Source organism: Hipposideros armiger, unplaced genomic scaffold, assembly GCF_001890085.2.
Source record: "Hipposideros armiger isolate ML-2016 unplaced genomic scaffold, ASM189008v1 scaffold_131, whole genome shotgun sequence".
Lineage (NCBI taxonomy): Eukaryota > Metazoa > Chordata > Mammalia > Chiroptera > Hipposideridae > Hipposideros > Hipposideros armiger.
The window spans coordinates 2409234-2428794 of NW_017731481.1; the positions used below are offsets into that span (position 1 = coordinate 2409234).

At 35.4% G+C, this 19561-nt stretch overlaps 1 protein-coding gene across 2 annotated transcripts in view; it reads left to right on the forward strand.

Annotated features, from left to right (window-relative positions):
- Window positions 1–12351, forward strand: part of HOOK3 (hook microtubule tethering protein 3) — a 92416-nt gene extending 80065 nt beyond the window's left edge. For both annotated transcript variants that reach the window (XM_019649265.1, XM_019649266.1), the window contains one exon: window positions 3329–12351. In XM_019649265.1, coding sequence (XP_019504810.1) covers window positions 3329–3469 — 141 coding nt within the window. In that variant the 3' untranslated portion in view covers window positions 3470–12351. The remainder of the gene's footprint in view (window positions 1–3328) is intronic.
- Window positions 12352–19561: the final 7210 nt, after the last annotated feature.

A 19561-nucleotide genomic window follows, 5' to 3' on the forward strand; every position in this document is an offset into this window, starting at 1 on the left:
TACAGTGCAGTGATCAAGCCTCTACCCCATCTATGATGCGGTCTCCCTAACAAGATGTGACCACCTGACACCCTACAAAATATTTACAACATTATTAATTATATTTCTCGAACTGACTTTCATATCCCTGTGGCAATATTGTAGTTACCTATTTATGCTGTCTAATCCCTTCCCCTTCTCCCTCATCCCCACTCCCCTCCCAACTAACAGCCATCAGTTATTCCTCTATATCTCTGAGACCATTTCTGTTTACTTTCCTCGTTCATTCAGATTTTAGATTCCACATATTAAGTGGGATCATATGGTATTTGTCTTTCTCTGACTGACTTATTTCACTTAACATAAGAGTCTCTAGGTCCATCCATGTCGTTGCGAATGGAACGATTTCATTCTTCTTTATAGCGGAGTAATACACCATTGTATAAATGTACCACAGTTTCTTAATTCAGTCGTCTACCGATGGGCATTTCGGTTGTTTCCAAGTCTTGGCTATTGTAAATAGCACTGCAATAAACATATGGGTGCATATATTTTTTTCGAATTAGCGTCTTGGGTTTCTCTGGATTTGATACCCAAGAGTGGAATTGCTGGGTCATACAATAGTTACATTTCCAATTTTTTGAGATACCTTCATACTGATTTCCATAATGGCTGCACCAATCTGCAGTCCTACCAACAGTGCATCAGGGTTCCCTTTTCTCCACAGCCTCGCCAGCACTTGTTTGTTGATTTATTGATGATAGCCATTCTGACCGAAGTGGTATCTCATTGTGGTTTTTATTTGCATTTCCCTAATGATTAGTGAGGTTGAACATTTTTTCATATGCCTGTTGGCCATCTGTGTGTCCTCTTTAAAGAAATGCCAGTTCATATCCTCTGCCGATTTTTTAATTGGGCTGATTGTTTTTTTGGTGTTGAGTTGAATGAGTGTTTTATAAATTTTGGATATTAACCCCTTATCAGATATATCATTGGCAAATATCTTCTCCCATTCTGTTTTATTGATGATTTCCTTTGCTGTGAAAAAACTTTTAAGTTTGATGTAGTCCAATATGTTCATTTTTTCTTTTATTTCCCTTGCTCGAGGGATATCTCAGTAAAAATATTACTGAGGGTAATGTCTGCAAATTTACTCCCTATGTTTTCTTCTAGGAGTTTTATGGTTTCAGGTCTTACATTTAAGTCTTTAATCCATTTTGAGTTTGTTCTTGTACATGGTATAAGTAGGTGGTCCATTTTCATTTTTTTGCACTTGTCAGTCCAACTTTCCCAGCACCATTTATTAAATAGACTATCTTTACTCCAGTGTAAATTCTTGCTTCCATTGGCATAGATTAAATGACCATATATGGATGTGTTTTACAGTTATAATTGATACTGTGTCTTAAAGGATAGTGTCCCAGGCCGCCTATTAATCTGATTTAATCTTTTTCAAAAATTTACTGTTTCATGACATGTCTACATTTATATTTGCCTTGGTTAAAACTACATATTTAATATTTTATCACAATTTTTTTTAAAAAGAGAAAATCATTGGATTTAGAACACTATTATTGTTAACAACTATAGGTTTCTTGTAAATTAAGATTTTTAAAGTAGGACAAAAATTATTAAGGAAGTTCTCTGAGAACTAGTCCTGACTCCACCTATTCTGTTTCCTCTTCACCCTCCTTGGAGCCATCTTGGAGCTGTGCCCCTCTCAATCCTTATTATTAATTTCATATTCTTGATTTTCTTGGGGAACTGTATTTATCCTGTGATATAGTATTAAAGAGTAATCCTAACTTCTAGCCTTCCAGAGAATGGACAAATAATTCCATGTAGACTCACACAAGTTATGTTCAGATAAGATAGCCAGTAGTAGCTTCATACATACATTCAAGAAGTTCTGAGTCTCAGATAATTGAAATGAAAGTGAAGATGATGAGTGCTGGGTAAAGGTATTAAGTATTGCAGAGAATGTCCTTTTGATGGATACTGAGACCTTAAAAATGTATGAAGAATTTGAATAAGTTACTTGGTATGTAAAATTGAAAAAAATAGTATATTTTAAACAAAATATTGTTAATAAATGTAGCCAAATTAATAAATAAAAATTACCAATAGATATTTATCAGTTTTTTTCAAATCCTTAAATGCTTTGATTTCAATTGAGTGAAAAAACTTCTGGATTTTCTCATTGGTAAAATGGAGAAATGTTGTGTGTTTGGGTATAGATGATAGATTGCAACTCTTAAAAATGCAAAGCCATGACCGGTGTGTTCCCTAGAAGCTAACTCTTTATGTTTTAGGCTTCTGTCTTCTGTGCCAGTTTGTCCATTTCCTTCTACAAAAGCCGTGTGTATCTTCACATAGCTTGGCTTATCTGCCTGACTCTCCTTCTGGCTCCCAGTTGCTCATTTCTTCATTGTCGCCACCTTCCACTTCCTCCCAACCGTTTATTGTATCTAGTCACTGGTGAGATTAAACACCCACTCTCAATTCTTCAGGTTTCTCTGGTGAGAGTTCTTCACTGGCTTATTGAATGAGTACCCAAACCACCTTTTTTCTGATCTCACATGCTTGTCATTGTTGTTATTCCTCCATGTTCAGAGAGCATGCCCCCAGAGGTGACCTTCCTCCTGTTAAGGTGACCTTCCTCCTGTTAAGGTGCTCTGGATCCAGCAATTGTGGCTTCTCTCCCTTTTAAGCTAGTAGACCATCCTCCTGTCTTCAAGAAAGACTCCCTGCTCTCTGTTGGGCCCTCTATTTGGGGCTGTCAGGAACTTTTTTTAATCTATTTGAGAATGCAAGTCTGCCTGAAGTGAAGAAAAACAGCATGCTGGTATGTGTTATACCTAATGTGCCTTCCTACCTTAAGAAATGGCAAGTGCATTTGTGGTTTTCCATTCTAAATATGCCCTGTGATTTCCACAACCTCTTGAATCAATTGCTACGAATCAATTGCACTTTTTTCTTGGAAAATCACTTCTTACATTTGATTTGAAGGGAAGTATGAATGATTGAAAATAGTAATGTATTCCAAAAATCTGTGCTATCTATTAATTTAGTTATTAAAAATTCAGAAAATTAAGCCTTAATTTTTCTAAAGGAAGATTTGTACCTAATGGTTTAAACTAATATGTCTCTATAAGATTTTAATATATAATGAACAGAATTAGCATTCTTAATTGTGCCTTATGATGCAATGTAACAAATTCTGCATGATGAAATTTTCTTTTGTGAGAGTATGGTCCACTGTTTTTTCATTGATGTGAAATTTTCTTTTGTAAGAGTCTGTTCCACTATTTTTTCATTGATTACCTTTTTTTTTTTCTGTGTTATATAGGGAATGACTCTGCATAAAAAGGCAGCTGAAGATAGACTTGCTAGTACAGGTTCAGGGCAGTCCTTCCTGGCCAGGCAAAGACAAGCAACCAGCACAAGAAGATCTTACCCGGGCCATGTTCAGCCAGCCACAGCAAGGTAGACAAGTCTTGCCACTAGAATAAAAAACACTGCATTCAAAACATACTTCAGTTACATATAACAGCATTTCAGGAAATTCAGCCAGCTTATTCTTTGTCTCTATTTTATGTTACTATTTAGTTGTTTCCTACTTGAGGAAGTTCTCTCACCTGTGTCTGTATGTTTTAGTTTCTTGGTCCTTTATTTTGTAGTCCTTTCAGTTCCTTTTAATGTGCCAAAAAATTTTAAATGCCCAATTAAAAGTGTTGTATAATAGTGTAGTACTTTTCTTTGTATGAAAACGTCCTTTCCCCAGTGGTGTAAGCTTTGTAATGAATTAGAATTTCTGCCAATAATTGATATACAATTTATATTCTTTATTGTGCCTCTGTGTTACCATGCTTTATAAGAATGTCTTTGTTTAAAGGGAATTAATCTTTCTATGATGTATTAATCTGTGTTTTCAATTGTTTTTCAAATGCACTTCAAATAACTTGCATACTTACTATATAAAATGAATGGTTGGCAAGGGCACTTTTTGCAAAGACATAAATAAATACAATACATTGGCAGAGGTGCTAGTCAGATCTCACCCAGGCACCTGAGAGAATTATTTAGTGGGAAAAAATAAGTTTTCACATTGTTTTATAAGAAATTAAATTTGAAGATTTGGAAACTATTTTTAAAACATAAATACATAGAATGTTATTATTTCCTGCTATATTATTGCTGGCAAAAGTGAATACGTTGGTTAGGTTATTTGGGGAGAAATTACAGAAGGAAAAGAAAGATCAGGCAGTGCATTAATTTTGTCTTCCTTTGGAATATCACAGTAACTGAGGATCAAGTTTTGGCAACGTGGCTGACATTTATGGTTTCATTTGCCTTCCACATCTAAAATATTTATTTTTCATATACTTACAAGTAACTTCCCTTTGGGGCAATTTCCTTGTTGCCTTGTAGTTCATGTGTTTTACTTATTCATTAATATAAACCCTTCTATACTTAACACCTTAATATCAGTCATTAAGATCAATAAGTGACTTTTTATGTGATTTTATGACAAGTCTCCTTTACATTTTGTCTCAATTCTATGTATTAGTCCAAGAATTTGCTACTGAACAGATTCTCTTAGGTATTTGGTTTCCTCAAAGTGCTTAAATTTATTGATAGATTGTAAACAATGTTATTTACATTGATGAATGGCTGCCAAGTCATAATGATTGTAAAGCACTTTGACTATATAAGGTGCTATATAAATGTAAAATATCATTTATTTGAAAATGGAATGCCTCTGCCTTGACTTTACATATTAACTTAAGTATTTGGTCCCCAATTATATTTAAGCTCCCCTCCAGTCTTTTTCTTGCACCATAGCCCATTTTTTAAAGCAAAAAAATTACTGAAATTAGGTTGATTGTTGTTCTTCTTGTTTATTTGTTTGTTTTTGTTTTTAGATAAGTCACCTAAAGAGAGGATTTTATTTCATGTACTTGCTATTTGAAAGTTCAGGTTTCATTTAGTTCTGTATATTAAATACAAATTAGTAACTTGAAATCAAACTAAAATAAGGATTTTCAGAAATTGTATTCAAATGTTTGATTTTAAATCCTTTTTTTTATAAGAAAATTGAACTAAAAATTAGTACTAAGTGTTTTCATTTGTCCTCAGAAACTACTTGCAGAAAGGATTAGAATATACACAGAAATGACTGTGCATTGTGCTAATTTTTACATTAAGTACAGAAGTCTAAGTGCAGTGTGAATACTTCTGCCTGATAAGACCGTAAAGCAGGAAGAATTAGTAATAATTGAGAGAACCCATGTGAGTAGAATGCATTGTGGGGTTTCAGGAGGCTAAGCAGACCTAATCAACATAGAAAGTTTTGATAACAAAGGATCAAAAACTATTTAAGGTGGTTCTAACCCTCAACTCCTCGTTTCACAAATAGCATAAGGATTCAACTGCTTTAAAACAGGTCATGAACACTAACTGTAGTAAAATTAAAATTATTGGGAAATTATACCCAGAGAGTAAGGTAGATGAACATAAAAGAGTCAATGAACTATTCATTAAAATGATTATATCCCATGAGATAAGAGGTTTTAATTTTAGTTTTCTATTTACTGTCCTAGTCTTGGTCTCCTTCCCACCCACCTACTCAGATATAGTCCTCTAAATGGGTTAGAAAGGTCCCAAACTTTTAGAAGGAAGTTTTGCTTCTTATTTTTCTTCAGCATCTGTTACATGCTATTATTTTGGTGTTTACATTCATAATTTTCACTCCTTTTAGTGTATTACTTTCATTACATAGAAGAAATTGTATTTCTAAACATTCTATGATGTTAAAAACAGCAGAAATGAAACTTAGCTGTAACAGTGACAAAGCTGTTTCCCTTGCTCAGCTTTGGAAAGGATTTATGAAATTTCTGTGGATCTAGTAAAGGTTAATAATTTCTCAGAAGGTTTGTGATGATCCATGGTCTATCTGGAAGTTAAAAGACATTGGTTGCTTTATTTAAATATGAGCTATGCTGTGCTGTATTTTCACAAGCTCCCTAGCTATGGCAGCCTCATGAAGCCACAGTTCGCTTGGACAATGGAGCTAGTCCTGGCCTCAGCAGTGGAGTAAGTACATTGTTATTGCATGAGGTTGGGGTGAGCCATCAGCCTAGTGTTTGAATTCTTACAAACAAAAAGCCTATTTTCTGTATCCTTCTAACAAGGGTAAGAAAATACAAAGTAAGTAACTAAGGAATATTAAAGCCTAACTTTTATGTTCTGCAGTGTGTATTTAAGAAGTTCATAATGGGGAAAAAAATCCAGCAAATATTGTAGTCTATCTTATCTAAAAAGAGAATAACCAGTACAGTTGTACTTAAAAGAGCTTTCAAAAATTCAACCATATCTTTTTATCATTTGTCCAATTACTTGATAATAACTAAGAAAAAGAAGTTCCTAAATAAAGGACCCGTGTTCCAAAATTGAGCAAGATTAAATTATTTCTATTAGATAGCCTTAGCCTGGTAAAATTGGCTTAATGGGGTGATTAAATTATAATAAGGAACTGTTGTCTGTGATTTTCTTGAAGTTTGGTTTTTTTACAAAATTAATGGTCAGTTGTACAAGATTAAGCTAAATGTTATCTAGTCGCCAACATCAGTCTATATATTTCATTAGTTTTCACAAAGGCACGAAAGTCCATGCTGTGCCAATGGATCAGCGATAAGTGAAAGATGTTAAGTCGAAGAAAGGACATTTTATCTATGAGCTAATTTAGTCACAGCTCCTTATCAATAACCGTTTTGTTCATTCTTATTAACTAATGATATGAAATATTTTTGAGTGTCTGTTACTCTCAGACAAGCATTCATCTTTGAAAGATAGTACCACGTTAAAAATTTGAAAATGTTTTCCCCAATATAAAAATTGTCTTGAAAAAAAATCTAAAATTTTTAAATTATCTTAACAGTTTGCATCTAATCTCCAATTATCCAGATCTGACTCCAGGAATGTTACTGTTATCCTCAGTTGGAACATGTGAGATTTATCTGAAAAAGCATCCACAGCCCACACAACTTGTATCAACCTAGCTAATTCACAGACACGAGGATCAGAATATCTGTGATCCTAAAGTGAGAGGAAAGTGCCTGGCATTTTGCTTTTCCTAAGGGCAAAGTAACAACCTTAAGAAAAAGTGCTTTTTATTGTCTATTCATTAAACTATGGAAGGATATTTTGACTTTTTAGCTTTGTATTATGAAGGGACTTTTTCACTAGAAATGGATGTAGCATTGTACTTCTTTCTCAACAGCAAAACCTATGTGATGTCCTAAAGTACGATGAAAGAGTGTACTCAACAAAAGAAAAATGGAATATCAGAAACTTCAAAAATTATTTTAGCATTTTTTAAATTTTTCCCTTTTTATAAATTAAAAGGGTTTTCCATTCAATAATGATAATCTCTTTTCCTATAGTCCCCACTGTCAAAATGGCAGCTTATTTTGGTAGTTATACAATCCAGTTTCATTACATTTAGAAAGTGGTTTCAGACCTTATTCTTTGTAACTATAATGATTTAATATTTTATATCATGGAGTTTTTATATGAGGAAGGCTATTCTCAATGTATCTGTCATCTAATTTTTACTTTCTATAAAGCATATTTAAATAATGATTGGTGTACGTTCCTTTTATTGAAAAATTTGGAAAGGTTTTATTGTCTAATTTCAGCACAATAATTTTATTGTCCTAAAGTTTTGCAGTAAATATTCATTTATCAAAAGCCAAAAAAACATGAAATAATTCATTACTGACACAGCTAACTTCTACCCTTCCCCATTCCCTCAAATCACGGAAGCATTAATATTTAGCTTCCTTAAATCACTGATTATGTTCTTGGGAAGTATGTACTGATTATTTTGTTTTTAAACAGCCTTTTAGCAATCCAATTCATGTGTATTATCTTTATGAAAACAATATATATATTTATCGTTATCTTGAAATATACTTGGATTCTTCCCATTGCACTTACAACGATAGAAAAGGGACATTAGTTTATTTGAGAAACTAGAGACCTGAACCTAATTATGGCAAGTATATGAGTTTTGGCAATTGTGAGGGATCTGCTAGCGTTTCCTAACAAGTGTATATCAGCCATTATGTAATGTCTCTCTTCAGTATTTTCCTGTTTTCTAATATTTTCCAATAATATTCTGTAAGATAACTTTGTATGCTGTATATAAATGAGCATAGAAATCTGACAAAGAAACAAAACTGCTGTTAAGGCAAATCCATTGCTAGAGAGTAGAGTGGATTATCAGGATAAGAAATGGCTTAATTATAAACAAATATCCAGACAGATAGAAGTACTGACTACAGTTAAAATTTACACTGTCTTAACAAATGTTCTTAAAGTAATAGTTTACATAAAATCATCTGACTTTTATTACATGATCATTTAAAATGAGTAGACAAAAATAGCATTTTCTTATGGTCCTTCCCTTCAGTGGGCATGAACTTGGCATACAATATAAACTGGATATGGAATCGGTGGAAGGGAAAGCATCTATTTTCATTTTAAAACTGTTAACCTATTACTAAACCTAAGGTGATGATTTAAGGCCATTAAGGATACTATAATTTGATGAGATGAGAAGAAATCTGTGATGGCTGAGAATCACTACCGACTTCTAACAGTTATCTAGATCTGCTTCTTTACCTAGTTTATAAACAGAGGCTCAATTTTATGTTTCCCCTTAATTATACATAGTAGCTACACAGAAAATGTTTAAAGTGAAAGCAAAAGTGGACATTTGAAAAAGTATATTCAAGGAGAGCCCTTATGTACCTGATACATTACCACCAGACTGTGAATTAGATGTTTAGGGTCTAAAGGTGAAATCATCAGAGAAGGTATCCATAGCCTCAAAATTTTAGGCCCTTGGCGCTCTCAAATATCCTGGATTGTATCTACTCAGAGTTTAAAGGAACAATTAAGTGTCATGAGAAGAACAATCTCAAAGCGAGAAAAAGGAAACTACCAAAGCATGCTTGGGCTTTAATAATGTATGTGGGAGACTTCTGGGCAGATTTTATCAGTTTAGAGATCTCTAAATTGACAAAGGAAAATAATTAGTTTAACAGTTATATTGTAAAATTAATGAAAGGGACTCGTTTATTCTTGGTATATTTGTCCACCTTTGGGCAGTGAAAACTGTATATACTTTGTATCGTATGTTTATATATGTCACTATTAGAGATGAGTATCTTAATATTATTTACTGTTATTCCTAATCATTTATGTATTATTTATACTTCACTGTAAGATTCACAGCACTTTACTAATATTAGATAATTATTTTCCTTGTACCTTTCTGTGGCATGTTCTGTTTAAATCTTTTCCACTGGGGTTCTTTTCCTTATTTTGCAACACTCACTAAGAGAAATACAAAAGATTGCCCAAACAAATGGGCTATGTACTCTTCCTGAAATTTTTAAAGTTCAATCTGAAGTTCTAAGTCTGGAAATATAGTTGAAGCTGGGTTGGGGCAACTAGGCATGAGATACATTTTGTATTTCACATTAATAAGACATTTTTTATAAAAAGTTAATAACTCATGAAACTAAGTTCTCCTAATGTAAACATCCTTGAAACTTTTTGTTTTCTGGAGTTGCAGTAATAAAAAGTAAACAATCTTCTGGTGAATCAGAAGATGCTCTTTCCTTTGATTTCCCTGTCCTAAAATACAAACCTACAAACTGCCCTTGACTTTCCTAATTTCTTCATTATTGCATATACCCAAGGACAGGATAAAGATAGCCAAGTTCCAGGAGCTGTGAAGTCAGAGAATCTGGAAAGGGGTGGAGTGAGGTGATGGGAAAAGGCAAACACTAAAGATGGCAGAATACTACAAAAATATTCTTAGTTCTACATAACAAATATGCTTTATGAACTTAGCCATTTTCTTAAGTTCTAATATAGCAAAGTTATTTTGGCTTCTTCTATTGAGAGATGTTTCTAGGTGTCAGGACTCTTCCATTTGTAACAAATATATTAGTATTCAAATCATAGTCCAAAAGTACTGAAATATTTGTTGTTATATTGATATATATGATTACTGCCAAAGAATAGAAAGATTTGCTCATAAGAACATTCTCTTAGAGTTTTGTTTTATTTTGTGTTTTCAGATGAGAGAAATGTTTTCATAGTGTGAACCGTTTCTGAAATATTTTCTTCTGTGGTACCCACTACTCTAGTGGTATGCTTTGCACAAGCAGGTCCCCTAGAAGAGAGCAGCACTGAAATAGAGAAGTCTTGACTCTGACCTTTGAGAGAAGAACTGCTTTTTGTCCTCCCAAAGTAAAAAATTAAGCACTCTTCTGCCACACAAAGACAAAATATGTTTTGAATATCTACTAATTAGTTGTGGAATAGATAGGTCTCCTAATTGTCTTTATCATCCACTGGCTTCTTGTTAATCTAGATAAGAGTAGATTTCTAGACCTGCATTTTCTAATTCATTAGCCACTAGCCACATGTGACAATTTAAATTTAAATTAATTATAATTAAATTTAAAAAAAATTTGGTTCCCCAGTCACCTAGACACACTTTAAATGCTTCAGTAACCACATATGGATAGTGGTTATCATACTTTTCAACACAAATATAGAACTTTTTATCATCGCAGAAAATGCTTTTTGCCAGTGCTGTAATACCCAAAGAGAAAATAAGGACAAAATAAAGGTATTCAGTTAACTTAGGATAGCTCTTCGATTTTACCACAATTGTTGAATAGAGCTATTTTTCTTATTAAAATTAACACCAGCCCTTTTTAAAGACCTTGGAAAAATTAAAACCTCATTCTTTGAAACTTTTGTTCAGTATGTATTTTTAAACAGATTCTCAGCACTTTACTTTTCAAGTAATATAATTAAATCATTTCATAAGTCATAACTTAGTATCTTCAGGATTTTTTCGTCTTTTATGTAGTGTTTTAACATTGAGGATACATGGTTTCTAACTCTTATGGAGCAGAAACTGATGAATGCTTATTTACAAATAAAAATTGATAAACACATATTCTTCTTTTTAGTTACTTTTAAATCTATATAGATCTAATGAAAGTTGCCAACAGTTTTTTGTATTTATCCCTAAAATCACATTCGATTATTTTCCACTTTAAAGATATATCAGGGTCTAGATAATTTCTTTGGTTTTCTTCATAGTTTCTTGCTCTTAATAAGTTGAATTATGAATTAAGTTTTATGTATGCAGCAAATATTTTATTCCAGTGACATAGCTAATGAAACATGTTTTAATATTTACTAATTTACTTGGCCTATTACTAAAGCACTTACCATACCTAAAAGGACCTATAGTAATTCATCTGAGTTTTTTAATGAAAATAAGAAACTAATCATAATTCTTTTGAGTCAGCTTGGTCCTTAGTTAAAACTATCCTGTTAAGGAAGTCATGATGCTTTCCTCTTCCTTTTAAATTTTTTTTAATCAAGCAACAGACTTGTTACAGTATGTCAAATTCCAAGCAAATTATGATGAAATTCTTATTGTTGTTCAAGTTCAGATGAATAAACAGTGTGATTTGAGCTTATGATTTTCTTGGTGACCTAATTTAATGTGTGTTCTACAGAGACTCATACTAGTTAAGGGAAATTTTCAATATGCTTGAAATAAGAAATAGCATTTTAGTTTAAATACAGGAAATGACTGTACACAAATATCAATCAATTATTTGAGGCCTTCTAATTTTTTTTTAATAATAGCCTTTGTTTTTTAATAGCCTTAGTTATTTAAAATTCACATGCACTAAAATGTTATTGCTGTCACTAACTTTGCTGTTTACAGGTTATGTGTAATTCAGAATGCTTTGTACTCCAAGGAATGATTTCCAGGTTTATCTTATTTTGCAGTTTTCATATTTTGACAATTGCCCCACCATTTATAACACCCAATTTTTAGTTGTATAATGAATGGTAAAATTCAAACACATTTAATAATTTGCCTTATTTTCATTAATAAATTCTATTAAAGATTTGGGGCTAGAAAGAGGCTTTTTTTTTTTTCCTAGAGTAGTTTTTAAACTTTTCAGATGAGCTGAAAAACACCTTAGTACATTGGAGTTGGAGTTGTACTGATTACAGTCCCAGCTCTGAAGCCTTATACTCATGTCTTAAGTATCATTGATCTGTGAATTGTTAGTTTCATATTTGACATTGTAGTTATCCACCTTGCAGTTTAGCCTTTGCAAGAAAAGGATATTGCTAGGTATTTTTATTTCTGGTTGACTATTGAATTTATAATTTCACAATTTCATTCTTTGTCATTATAATCCAAAAATGAAATCCACACAGGACTCTAAATTTCTCACTTCACAAATGGAATCAACACAGATTTAGCAACATTGTACATAGTGGCATCCAGTATTTTTTCACCTGTTTACCAAGTTTAGAGCCATTTACTGTGTGTTAGATTGGTGGATTTTCTCAATGTTTACTGAGGTGAATGACTTCTTAAGAGAGCCTCAGTAAGAAATTTTTACTAAAGTCACAAAATATAAGGTCTAAGAAACCACAGAAGACAGATTTTTAATTGTTTTGAAATCTTACATTTCCTTTTGATATCACTTAATCATTTTAATTTTATGACTGCCAACTTGTTATGGTATTAATTATATGTATATGTTTATATGTATGCATATAATATATGTATATGAAGAATAAAGTTAAGATTTGGTCAAACTATATTTTCCCATTCAAGTACAAAAATGTTTTCAAGGCTGCAAAAAGTGTACAGTTGTTAAAACAAGTTGTAAATAAAGACTTGTATAAAAATTCAGCTGAGATTTTTTTTGTCTGCTCTTATACTGTGACAAACAAATATTTAATAATTGTCTAATAGTATTTGTCCACTTGTCTTTGGCAATCGACATAGCATCCTATCAATTTAAAGAGTATGCCACTGATTTATTGTAAATCAGGAATATTCTCTGAATCTTTTTTTAGTACCTATGATAGATTTTGTTTTCATTTAGGCTGGTACCTAATGTTTGTAAACTGATTGTCCAGAGCTCTTAGGGATAAAAGCTAAACATGGGTTCTCCCCTCTTAGAATTGTCATGTTAACATGATCAATCTTACCACAGACAGTACAGCAAGAACTAATGGTAGAGTATTTACATTGTTTAACAATATAAAGCATTGTTAGTGGTCTACATAGGCAATACGTGCCTTTTCCTGCCTTGTAGACCCTTACAGTTCACCCTTTTTCCCACCTCCACCATAAACATTGAAATAGGGCATCTTCAGTGTTATGTAAAGTGGTAATAGTGTGAAAATTGGTTATATTTACAATTAAAGTAATCAGCTGAGTAATTCAAAAGTGAACTTAGCACCAAGATTTAGAAAACTAGTATGGACATAGCCAAAATAGTGCTCATTTTAATGCATTTAATGTGACATTTGAATATTGGAAAGATATGTTTTCTTCACTCATTAACATGAAGGCATCCATACTAAGTTTAGCATTTATTGAGTGTGTCCTGGGTATTTAATACTGAATCAAAGGAGAAAGGGATGAGATGGTAGGTTGAGTCACAAATTAAACCAAAAAGTGTCTTGGGCCAGCTGAGTGGTGCGTTGTGTGCAGTAGGGCCCCAGTTTGGATCCCACATGATGGCCAGTGATGCTTCGCCCTCTACAGCTAAGATGGTGAACAACAGCTCAGCTTGGAGCTGGGATGCCATGAGTTGCCGGCAACGGCATAGGCTGCAGCTCCTGCTGCAGTGGGCTGCCATAAGCTACTGTGAGTGGCTGGCAGCCAGCATGAGCAGCTGTCCAGAGGCCGGCGACCGATCTGCCTCACCCGGGAAGAGCGCAATGATGGTACCAACTTGGGCCAGTGAAGCAACGTCCTCCACAACTAGACTGAAGAACAAAAGGACAGCAACTTGTCTGTTCTCCTTCCCCAGATTCCCCAGTACTGTTCCCCTCTCCCAATTCCCCAATAAAATTAAAGAAAAAAAATGTCTTGGCCTTCAAAGATTTGTATGATCAAATGGGACACACCGTAGAAGAGTTCCCAAATAGAAGTATCCCAGCTGAAAGTCTGCCAGTTTTCCTCAGTTTATTTATGCTACTTTTCTGGTTATTGCTACATCACAAACCACTCCAAAACTTGTGGCTTTAAACAATTTATTCTCTTTCTGAGGTCTGGAGAAAGGCCTCATTCAGTTGCAGTTAGATGATGCCTGAAGCTCGAGTCACCTGCAGGCTGTTCTCTCACCCCTTTGGTGCCCTGACTGATATGGACAGAACACCTGAGGGCCGATCAGACAACTCCACATGACTAGTTTGGACACTCACAAAAGGAAGTCTCTGGGAGATGGACTTACTACACTCAGCTAGCAGTCTTCTCAAAGACCCAGGTGAAAGCTTCAAAGTTTCTTAGGACCTACCCTAGGAAACTGCACAGCATCACTTCTCTTTTTATTTGTCAAAATGGTCACAGACAAGATCAGGTTCAAGGGGCTGACTGCATACAGTGGAGGAATAGCCAGGTTACCACAGCTACAGTTCTGGATTCAAAGAGAAGGAAGATTTCTGCTATAAAGATTGTACTTCTGAAGTCAAAGTCTTTCCCCGTTTTCTAATTGCTGTGCCAAGTGCATTAACAGTAGTGCAGAACAATGAGGTACGTATTATAACTTCATGTAACTTCAGTGTGAACAAAACTTCAGATAGATACTACATAGAACTCTGGTAAGTTTGAAAAGCTGCAAATACACAAGTACTTATTTTGACAGGTATCTAATTGTATGTGACATGAGCTGGAAAGTGTTTCTACCTCCTAATCTGGTAGGTAATTTTGGGGACTATATTTTAAGGAAGTTGTCTAAAATATGAATGTATAGTGATGAACATTTGCCTGTTGATGGGCATTTGAGTTGTTTACAGTTTGGGGCTCTTAACAAACTAATGTTTGTTTACAAGCCTTTATATGGACATGTGCTTTCATATCTCTTGGGTAAAAACCTAGAGTGGAATGGCTGGATCACATGGTAGGTGTATGCTTAATTTTTTAAAAACTACCAAACTGTATTCCCAAGAGGTTGTGCATTTTATATTCCCACTAGCAGTGTATGCTAGTTCCAGTTCCTGTATATACTCGCCAAGTAATACTTGCATCCTTCTTTTTGATTCTAGTCATCATCCCACGGGTGTAAGTGGTATCCTACTGTGGTTTTGATTTGAACAGTTCATTTAATTTTAGCCACTCTAACCGGTGTATAATAGTATCCTGTGGTGTTCATTTGTATTTCTCTAATGACTCATACAGTCAGGGCTGTAGTCATCTCAAGGTGGACTGGGGGAGAATGTACTTCCAAGTTCACTTATGTAGCTATTAGCAAGCTTCAGGCCCTTGCTAGCTATGGGCCAGAGATGTCAGTTCCTTTGCTATATGGACCCCTTCCGTAGCACAGCTCACAAGATGGCAGTGTGCTTTCTCCAGAGTGAGAACTCTGAGAGACATAAAGGTGGGGGAGGGGGTAAACATGTTGGAAGTCACAGTCTTGTAATCTGATGTGACATCCTGTTATTTTGCTGTATTCTATTCATAAGAAGTTTGTCACAATGCCCAGCCCACACTCAAGGGAAGTTATTATACAAGGGCATAAACACCAGGAGGGTGATCATTAGGGGCCATCTTAGAGGCAACCTGCCACAGCTTCCAATAAGAATCTTCTCTCATCCTTGTTTATTCTTCTGTACGTGATGTGTCTTTTTACTCTGGCTGATTTTAAGATTATCACTGGTTTTAAGCAATTTGATTTTGATCTGCGATTATGTATATTTCTTAACATTTCTTGTGCTTGGGGTTCATTGAGTTTAATGGATCTGTACTATATAGGTTTATAGCTTTCCTCTAATTTATAAAAATTGCAGCCATTGTTTCTTCAAATACTTTTCTATCTCCCTGCTCTTCCTCTTTGGGAACTCCAATTACACATATATTAGTGAGCTGAAGTCCCATGGCTCAATGATGCTCTGTTAATATCTTCAGTTATTTTTTTCTCTGTCTTTCATTTTGGGTAGTTTCTATTGCTGTGTCTTCAAATGCATTAAGCTTTTGTAATGTCTAATATGTTATTAATGCCATCCATTGTACTTTTTGTCTAAAGATTCTATGTATGTGCACTTAAAATCAATCCCACAAGTGGTCGATAAGCATATTAAAAGATGCTCAACATCACAAATCATTAGGGAAATGCAATTCAAAACCATAATGAGATACCACTTTGTACTTAGGATGGTTATCAAGAAATAACTAGCATTGGTGAGTATGTGGAGAAATTGGAGCCCTTGTGTAGATGCTGTGGAAAACAGTTCCTCAAAAAATTAAACAATTACCATATGATCAAGCAACCCCATGTCTGGGTATATACCCAAAGGACGTGAAAGCAGGGACTAGCATATTTCATTATTCACAACAGCCAAAAGGTGAAAACAACCAAAGTGTCCATTAACAGATGAATGAATAAACAAATGTGGGCCATCTATACAATATTGTTCAGCCTTAAAAAAGGAAATTCTGACACATGCTACAACATGGATGAATCTGGACAGCATTATGCAAAGTGAAATAAACCAGTTACAAAAGGACACATACTGTATAACATTTTTGAAACAAAGTACAATAGTGGTTATTGGGCAGGAGGGAGGAGGGAGTGGGGAGTTGTTTAATGGGTAGAGCTTCATTTAGGGAAGATGAAAAAGATGGGTGGTGGCAATGGTCGCACAACAATGTGATGCCAGTGAACTGTACACTTAAAAATGGTTGAAAAGATAAATGTTATGACTATTTTACCACAATAAAAATAAAATCCCAAATTCTTACCATCACCTCTGGTTTCCTCTTCAATCTCACCTGCCATTCCCTTCCCCTCATTCACAGGGCTTCAGCCATAATTGCATCCTTGCTGAACCAAGGACACACTAAGCATGCACTTCCTGTTCTCTCTACCTGGCATGCATTTTCCTCTTTCAGGTCTCTGTTCAAATAGTCCCCACAAAAGCTTTCCTGACTATACTCTAGAAGGTGAAAAAAAACTTTACCCTTCTGAGTTTTTGGCCGAGACCCCTGTAATAAAAGACAGATTAACAAGAGGGAAACAAACAGATTTGTTAACATGTACGTGGTAGAAACGTACCGTATTTGCCGGCGTATAAGACGACTGGGCGTATAAGACGACCCCCTAACATTTCCACTCAAAATACAGAGTTTGTTATATGGTCGGCTGTGTGCGATTTTGCGAGTGTGGTAAAATCGCATAACAGCAAAATCGCATAACAGCCGAGCATACACCCAGCAGCGCTGCTGATGCCTGAACGGTATGTGGAATGAAGTGGGCGGGCATCGGGAGGCCACTATGGCACGGGGCAAGCACTATGGGCAGTCTATCTGAAGTGTACCTGGCGTATAAGACGACCGCCCACTTGGAGGCATATTTTTCAGGGCCAAAAAATCGTCTTATACGCCCGCAAATACGGTAGGGAAAAGTTAGTAATTCCCTGAGGTTGCTTACAATTCAGGCTTAAATACCATCCTAATGGGAAAGGGTAGGGGTGATGTAGACCTCTTAGGGGAGAGTAAATGATTTTTAGGAGAGATGAATTAGCCCTTAGAAGAATAGTGAGTTTGGATGTGGTGTTCACATCTATTCTCAAAACGGGAACGTATTTATGACAGTTGAGTTCGTTTTGGAGGATCTGCCTTTAGGCACATACGGGCAGGGGTTGGGGAGATGGAGGGACTCAGAATGCTTGTCCTTTCATTTGCTGTTTTTTAAGTACGTACAGCTCAAAATAATATACCAAAGCAGCCTATTTTGGAGCAGTACATCCTGAACATCTAAAGACATTTTAGGGTGGCATATTCCACTACCTTTCACTAGAATGTAAACTCTGTGCCATGAGCAACCCTGGCACATGATAGGTAGTAAATAGATGTTAAACAAATGTTTACCTTTTCTATAACTTTACACATTCTATATTGGAACATTAATTTCAAAAGACAAAAACCCTGGATTATTTAAGTTCTGTAGTATAAATTCTTAGCATCCAAAAGAAAAAAAGTGTACAAGGAACGTAAAGGCCCTTACAAAGGTTAATGTGGAGCACTGGAGGCCAGTTCCTCAAGAAGGAGGGAGTAGGGTGTCATCTTGAACTGTTGGCCAGCTGCCTCTATCTACTGCCCCTATGACTCTGTCCAAAAGAAGGACGAACCATCACCCTTACGGAGGGAATCTAACAACACTAACATGTTCCCAATGTCGATGTAAGAAACGTCCAAACCAGTAGAGAATTTTTATGAGTTTATTTGAGCCAAACTGACGACAATTTCTAGGAAGCAAAATCTCAACAGATTGAGTAATGCTCTGGAGAATGGCAGTTTTGCAGCCTTTTTGATACATTAGAATCAAAGGAGACCACTTCATAGACTGTAGAGGCCTGACCACTGCACTGTCCACCTGAAGCTGCCATTGAATAATATTATATGTCAACTATAATTTAATACATACATAATCATGGGATGTGGAGTATAGTGTGGGGATGGAGTCAATGGAATTGTAATAGATAAGTATGATATCGGGGGTGGGAGGGCAGTGGATGGGGGCGGGGGGTTGTTTCTGTGTGAAGGGTGAAAACGATAATTATTGCATTGTTCTGTACACCTGAAACTAACAATAAAATAAATTTAAGAAGAAATTACTGTTTATACAAAGAATACATTTGACACAAAAGGTACACTGGAAATGTCATTGTATGTTTTTTTAAATCTTAAAATGTATCACTGAATTTAAAAAAAGGAGACATAAGAAATCATTTCATTACATGAAATCATTGGTGGTAGATTAAGGGGGACAGGAGAAAGCAAAGCAGGGAAATCTCTGGGATTGGCTAATAAAACAGAGACACATGCTTCTTTTATATTGGTGGGTACAGGATAAACATTTACAGCACATAGAGATGGTATTGGGAAATAACGTAACAATGATGGGGTTCTGTGGTCTTGTGCTCCTGGTGAGTGGGTGTACCCTGAGGTATCTGGAAAAGATTTCTCTCACATTTCAAAGGTATGTTATTATTAGATGTAAAAAGACAATAGACAGGCTCACTTTCCTTTGGCAAGGAAGCTACAGGCTTAGGAAGTGACTACCTGCCATGGTTAGCTTTTAGTTGGGAATTTTTATGTTCAGACCATCTTATGTGAGCACTACGGGTCTCTGAGTTTATAGGGCCGGCCATGCAGGCCTCCTCAGAGATTGTCAGGTTTAGTATGTGGCCCCTTTTACGTCCATACTAAGTACCAACTATAAGCATTTGGGAAGGCCTACAGATGGGACGATAATGGGAAGCCTGGACCCTCTAGAGATAGTGGCCAAGCCTCACTCCCAGACAAGACCCCATCAAGCACAGCCAAGGCTACGGGGCCAGCCGCAGGCCTCTCTGGCCGGCATCTCTATGACAGGAAGCGAGAAAACCGGAAGCGGGGCTCCGCCAGCTGGGAGAGACAGCCAGCGGCGGGACGTGG